The 6756-nt window shown below is 37.3% G+C and overlaps 1 protein-coding gene across 1 annotated transcript; it reads left to right on the forward strand.

The window, feature by feature from the left end:
* The first annotated feature begins 2804 nt into the window (after nucleotides 1–2804).
* On the forward strand, nucleotides 2805–5027 carry LOC113739944 (probable 2-oxoglutarate-dependent dioxygenase AOP1). The gene is made up of 3 exons (XM_027267373.2): nucleotides 2805–3427; nucleotides 3525–3846; nucleotides 4583–5027. The coding sequence occupies exons 1-3, from the start codon at nucleotides 3054–3056 to the stop codon at nucleotides 4826–4828; spliced, it is 942 nt and encodes a 313-aa protein (XP_027123174.2). The 5' UTR covers nucleotides 2805–3053; the 3' UTR covers nucleotides 4829–5027.
* Nucleotides 5028–6756: the final 1729 nt, after the last annotated feature.

Raw genomic sequence — 6756 nt, forward strand, 5'->3', positions numbered from 1 at the left:
ATCACCAATGATCCCTAATAGAATCAAAGAATACATTATGCTTCAACCATCAAAGATTTAAGTGATTCAAAGACAAGTCGAATATGTACTAGTACAAAGTATAAATATGGTTTTGGGTAGTGAAAAGAGTACATTAAAACCAAAGGACCCAAGTAAAATATTTGTAAAACTTAGACTCACTTGTAAAACTTTAAAATCGCTATTTGAGCCAAAGTGGCAAAGAAAACGTAAATACTCTATATGGTTCACATGGTATTCGCTCTCAAGCCTTACTCAAGTCGCAAGTATATCGACCTAGTTCTCGAGCATAAATTTGGACAGCACGCTCTTTGTATTTACCTATTTTCCAGCGATTTATGGCTTCATTCTTTTCCTCAATCAAACCCAAAGTTACTCACAACCCAAATTCATTTCAATAGCCGTTCAATCGGCTCAAGACAATATGAGAACAAAAATCAAGCTAACAACAAGTGCGGAAATGAAGTTTAACAAAAGACAGATTTGATGGGTTTTTGCGAAATGGACACATCCGATTATCGGATTGAGGTGCAAATTATATCGTTTTGAAGCTAAGACATAGGGCTGCAATTTTGATGAAGACCACTTAGTCCAAATTCCAGTGTAACCTAGTCAAATTCCCAATTCACAGAACCAAAATCCAACTAACCGGCTAGTTAACCATACTACATTTAAATAGTCATATCTCAGGCTACCAAAGTCCGTTTAAGACGTTCTTGGAGGTGTTGAAAAGCTAAGACAACATACTAAAACTTTCATGTTTTGGAAAATGACTAAATCAGCACGGATCATAGTGAATAGACACGGCCAAATGGATGAACTGTCTAAAACGGATCACTGGATGCATTCTAAGGTAGTGAGGGTATTTTGGTCTTTTTACAGGATAAATTACTCCGATTGGGGTGAAATTTTGTAGGCAATCATAAAATATCATTCTCTACAACTTTCATGTTTTGTGTCAAGCCTGATTCGGCCTCTAACCTGGTCCAACAAAAACAGACAGAACTGAGTCCTAGATTTCCAGAAATCTGGAATTTTGGGATTTCAAGAGAAATCTCTTCATTTTCTTGATTCAATCACTACCACAACCTCTTATAAAAGCTTATATACATCATATACCATTCATACAACAAGTATGAGAAGGAAATCAGTCAAACCCTAGCTTACATACATCATACCAAAATCATCACAACAACTTGTATAGCTACTAATCTAACCAAAACATGAGTTATATAACAACTTAAACAAAAATAAAAGAACCAAAGCCATGGATCAGACCTTATACCTCAACAAAAGGGCTTGCAAGAGTAATACTTCACCTCCTCTTGAAATTTTTGGTTCCCTTAGCTTCCCAAGTTCCCAACTCACAAGTTAATCGGTTTAGAATCTTGTTTCTTTCACTCAAATGGTGCAAATCAAGATGAAAGAAGGTTGTTTCTCTTGCTCTCTCTTTCTCTCTCTCTTGTCTCGGGCAAACCAGAAGAAAAATGAGGAAGAATGAAGCTAAATGGAAGATAAAAAGGCAAGACAATTGGTTTGGTCAAAGAGCCATAGGTGTGTGACACTTGTCACCACCAAAGCCTTCCAAATTTCTCTTTCTTTTCCTTGCATTTTGGGCCACATATTTTGGTCACATGGCTGAGGATGAGGGGGGGGGGGATATTTTGCAAAAATATCAAGGTATGTGGTGGTAAGGAAGTGGTGGGTTCAATCGATAGTGATCGATACCCGTCGGTTTCAACCGATTTTTCTTAAATCGCGTATACTAGGGTTTTTTTTTTCCTTCTAATCACTAACTTATTATCATCACTTCTAATCATATAATATTTCCTTATCCAAAAGTCACTCTTAGCTACCAAATTTGATCCTCACTCGGTACCGAATAGTTACACTACGAAAAAACGTGAAAACTCTAATTCGCTCTTTCTTGAAAACGAAAAGTGAAACTCTACTTTCTAGATTCATGTGCACTTATTGTGGGATGATTGGATAGCCATATTAAATGAATAATTTCCAAATAAAAGGGCATTTTCAAGAAAAATATAAGGAATTTGCAAGTCCTCACAGATTGGATTATGTAAATTTTGATATGACAATTTTGCCCTTAAAAAATGATCACGTGCAAGACGCGTGGTGGATTCTGATAAAATACTAGTCGAAAATCTAAGTAGAAATTAAATTTGACCAATATGAATTTGTAAAAGACGTAAAAGTACACTTTTAAAAGTAATGGACGAAAAAAATCATTTTGCAAAATGTGAGGGATGTTTTGAACGATTTTTCCTTATGTTTTTTTTATTGAAAAGGACATTCTATCTACCTAACAATAATTAATCATAATATATTAATGCTGCAACATGTTCTTTGTGGATTACAATACAATTATCGATGAACAAAATAAGATTTCAAGACACTACTATCAAGGCATCAACATTATTTTAAAAGAATAAAAGAGGATTAGGTAAAACTGATTCATTTGATTCAATTGCAGACAACACTTTCCCACGACATGACGAATTTTTCTTTCTGCCTTCTCTTGTCCTTAAGGATACAACAGGATGCCTTTCACCAACTAGTTCGCTAAACCGAGATCAACGAATCTTTTGGCCTCTTCCAGCCAAAATATTTTGTTTATCTTTTTTTTATTATTATTAATTTTGACTCTTTTGGTTCTAAAATTTTGGGTGGATGCAGTTTTAGTCAATACCACGAGTCAGGCATGCTTGTAAAATTATAAGCCACTTATAGAAGTTCTTAAGAACATGCATCAATATATTTTTCCCATCAATAGCAGTATTCGAACACAGATCTTTTGTTAGAATGTAATTTGATATAGACTCTAAGTCTTGAGAAAAATGGAAAAGGACAGGCCTTGAAATTCGATCCAAGGATATTATTCTGTTGTGGTTAAGATTCCTCTAATATCGGACCAGATTAGTATTGGCAATTAGCATAACAACCAAGGTTTTTCTTTCATGTGGCAACCTTAAATCAAAACTCCAAGCAAAGCTAGCTAAAGTTTTCCTATTCTTTTCATGGGTTCTTTAGCACAGCATAAACTACCTGTTATAGACTTCACTAAGAAAAACTTAGATCCAGGTTCCAGTAGTTGGCTATCAACAAGGCAAGCTGTAGTAGGCGCCATGGAAGAATATGGTTGTTTCATAGCCCTTTACGATAAAGTCTCCTTGGAACTTCATGAAGCCATTTTTCGTGCATCCGAGGACTTATTTGATCTCCCGACCGAAACCAAACTCCTAAACACTTGTCATAAACCTGCACCTGGCTATGTTGGACAAAACCCTCGTTTTCCTCTTTATGAAAGTTTAGGCATTGATGATGCCACTAGTATTGATGGAGTTCAAAAGTTCACAACCCTGATGTGGCCCAACGGGAATGATAGTTTCTGGTATATATATGTAAATGATACTTGAGAAAGGAATCCTTTACTATTAATTGTTGGGTTGAATAGCAATCTGATTATTTTCTTTTTTCTTTTGAGGCAGTGAAAGTGCATTCTCGTACTCAAAGCTTGTGGCTGAATTAGATCAAATGGTAATGAGAATGGTGTCAGAGACCTATGGTGTAGAGAAGAGTTATGAAACACTCCTTGGATCGACATCCTATCTTCTCAGGCTAATCAAGTATCGAGAACCTCAAGAAAACGAAACGAATTTGGGAATTGTACCGCACACAGACAAGAGCTTCATGTCCATTCTTCAACAACATCAAGTAAAAGGTCTAGAGATCAAAACTAAGGATGGCCGGTGGATGGAAATTGATCCGTTTCCTTCCTCTTTCATCATCATGGCTGGCGAAGCATTTATGGTAAGTCTCATGCCCTACAGCAGTTCATCTCTGTTCCATATTCATTCAACGTTAAATCGCATATTGACTATTGTGATTCATCATAGGGTAAAGTAACTAAAAACCCCTTTAACTAGTTGTCTCGTAAATTTGTGGTCTCTCATCTAATTTTCTGTATCCAACAACCCCAATAGGCGTAGAAATGGTCAATTTTAGAAAAATGCACTATAATGGATCAAACTTTTACAGTCGAAAGTTTAAGGGGCTGCTGATTACTAATTTACTCTTCAAATTCACTTTTTTTTTTTTTTTTTTTTTTGTTCCTTCGAATAGTTATTCTTCATCCTATGTACTCCTCACGATCAAAAACTTGATACAAACGGTATAAAGTCAACAATGTGTACAGAGGCTTTCTAATACGAGCTATTATTTGAAAATTTTCTTCTCAAATTTTTTGGTAGACTCATATATCTATTCAAAATTTCTTGAACAATATGAAAAGTTTATAGATTCAAATAGAAAATTTATAATTTGAGTGAATAAAGTAAAATAAAATCAAAAAACATGAAAGTTGCCACCCCCCAATAAAAAGTCAGGAAGTTTGAAAACATTGATTTCTACCACAGTCACATTTACACTCTAAGGACCCTTATATCACTCAAGTCAATATGTTTAAGTAGTCTAACCAAAAAAATTAAAAAAAAGTGAGTATATTTGAATAAATTTATAGAATTTTTATATGATGTGCTGGCCCTAGGCATGGACTAATGGCAGAATTGAAGCTCCACATCATCGGGTTATAATGCCTGGAAATGCAGAAAGGTATTCGGTCGGCCTATTTACATTCATCTGGGACTTGTTAATTCAAGTACCAGAAGAACTAGTTGATGTTGAGCACCCACTACAATTTAAGCCATTCGACCACCACAAGTTTCATCAATTCCACACCACTGAGGAAGGAATGCGATCAAAATGTGCTATTAAATCCTACTGTGGAGTCTGATCAGTTCTTTTTATGCCTAAGTTGATGAAATTCTGATGGTACCGTGGACCGATCTTGAAGGCAAAAAGGGGAAGGTGGAAAAACAAAGAGATGTTGTAACTTAGCCAGTCATGATTTATTTAATTTCTTTTGAAACCATTATATGTTTTAAGTTCTTGAGTCGTTGATCACACAGAAATATGTCCTGATTTTTTTTTAATTGCTGAGAATGAACTTTTCTATTATGATAACAAGATCAATTAAATTTTTTTTTTTGAATGCCAAGCTTAGCTTTCCATTATTAGGACATAACAAAATATCTTAATCATTTCCTAAATGTGATCTCCTTTATGCTCAATGACCAATTTTGATAATTTCTTCCTTCATTTTGGGTATCCATTATGCATTTATTGAGAGAACAAATATTTCAGAAAAATGTAGTGTCAAGGAAAGTACAATTATTAAAAAGTTGTTATCAATTTTTTTTTATCGAACTTTCTAAGTACTATTATTAAAAAGTTGTTATCAAATTTTTTTTTTTTTTATCAAACTTTCTAAGTAGTTGTTTACAATACGCAGGTAATAATATTCTTTTCTTCGCTAATTCATTCGGATCCCAACTAGGTAACCATATGTGTGGGAAAGTAACAACTTAATTCATGCGACGCCACACATACTTTCCCATACACTTAAGTTGTTACTTTCCCATACACACATACAAGCATGCGACGCTAATTCATTCGGATCCCAACCTTTGGTGGTTGGTTCGATCTGGTCAATGTAACTTTTGGTTTGACAATTGACTGGGCTCCGGTCTTCTGTGTCAGCGCCTACAAAGTGTCTCGGATCATTTAGTAGCTGATTTTGTGGTGAGTGGGCAGTGGAATCTACAGTTGTTGCGGCGTTGGGTCCCAAATGACATTGTGGCAGAGATCATTACCAAATTGGCTCCAACGGGGTCCACGGACGATAGTGCAGTATGGGCGCTGACGGAGTCGGGGATTTTTCGATTGCTTCTTCCTATGTGCTACTCAGCAGGCAGACACCGTCTTCATTCATGTTTGACAAGGTTTGGCATCCTTTGATACCAATCAAGATATCTTTTTTCATGGTCCGGTTACTGAGGGATCGGCTGCCTTTAGCGTCTTCGCTAGGGAGGTTGCATGCGCATGGTCCATCTAAGTGCTTTTGTTGCTCGGCCTCGCATTCTGAATCATTGGAGCATATTTTCGCGGATGGGGAATTAGCTCAGTTCTTGTGGAATTTTTTTGGGAACGGTGCAGGCATAATATACCGAGGGATAGGGGTGCGATCACGACTGGCTGGTTGGTGGTGTCATCCCACGCGGAATTCTTGGCTAGACTCAATACATACCATGTTGCCGAATATAATCTGCTGGCACATTTGGGTAGCGCGAAATCTTGCATTTTTTGAAGGGCAGTGCCTGTGTAAAGAGGCCATTGGGGTTCGTATCCTGGCAGACGTTGTAGGTTTGTTTGGTGGGAAGGACGCAGGGGATGGACTTGGTTCCTGGTCAGCTTTTTACTCTTATGTCGCTGGATGGAGACCTCTTTATTCACATATACTAGTTTGCTGGGAATTTCCTGCCCTGGGGAAGCTCAAGTTAAATACGGATGGTTGCTCGCTTGGTAACCCAGGCATTAGTGGGGGGGGGGGGTGGTGTGCTCAGGGATTCATCTGGTGCAGTGTTATTTGGGTATTCTATTCCGTTTGGGGATCCTTGCTGTTTGGGGTGCAGCAATGCCTCCTTCGGGGATTCTCACAGATTCAGGTGGAGGTGGATTCTCTGGTACTAGTCAACATTTTGTTGCAAAAGGCGAGGTGTCCATGGTTAATTCGATCGGAACACGATGAGTTACTGGCAATCCAGGGTTTGGAATGGACAGTGGTGCATTGTTATCGTGAGGCAAATCAGGTGGCAGATGCAC

The sequence above is a fragment of the Coffea arabica genome, chromosome 4c (assembly GCF_036785885.1).
Source record: "Coffea arabica cultivar ET-39 chromosome 4c, Coffea Arabica ET-39 HiFi, whole genome shotgun sequence".
NCBI classification, from domain to species: domain Eukaryota; kingdom Viridiplantae; phylum Streptophyta; class Magnoliopsida; order Gentianales; family Rubiaceae; genus Coffea; species Coffea arabica.

What these genes read in the sequence shown, in the direction of transcription:
- LOC113739944 (XM_027267373.2), top strand. Translation starts at nt 3,054, where the DNA reads ATGGGTTCTTTAGCACAGCATAAACTACCTGTTATAGACTTCACTAAG. An exon ending in AACGGGAATGATAGTTTCTG is followed by an intron (nt 3,428 to 3,524) that starts GTATATATATGT and finishes CTTTTGAGGCAG; the next exon opens with TGAAAGTGCATTCTCGTACT. An exon ending in TGGCTGGCGAAGCATTTATG is followed by an intron (nt 3,847 to 4,582) that starts GTAAGTCTCATG and finishes TGCTGGCCCTAG; the next exon opens with GCATGGACTAATGGCAGAAT.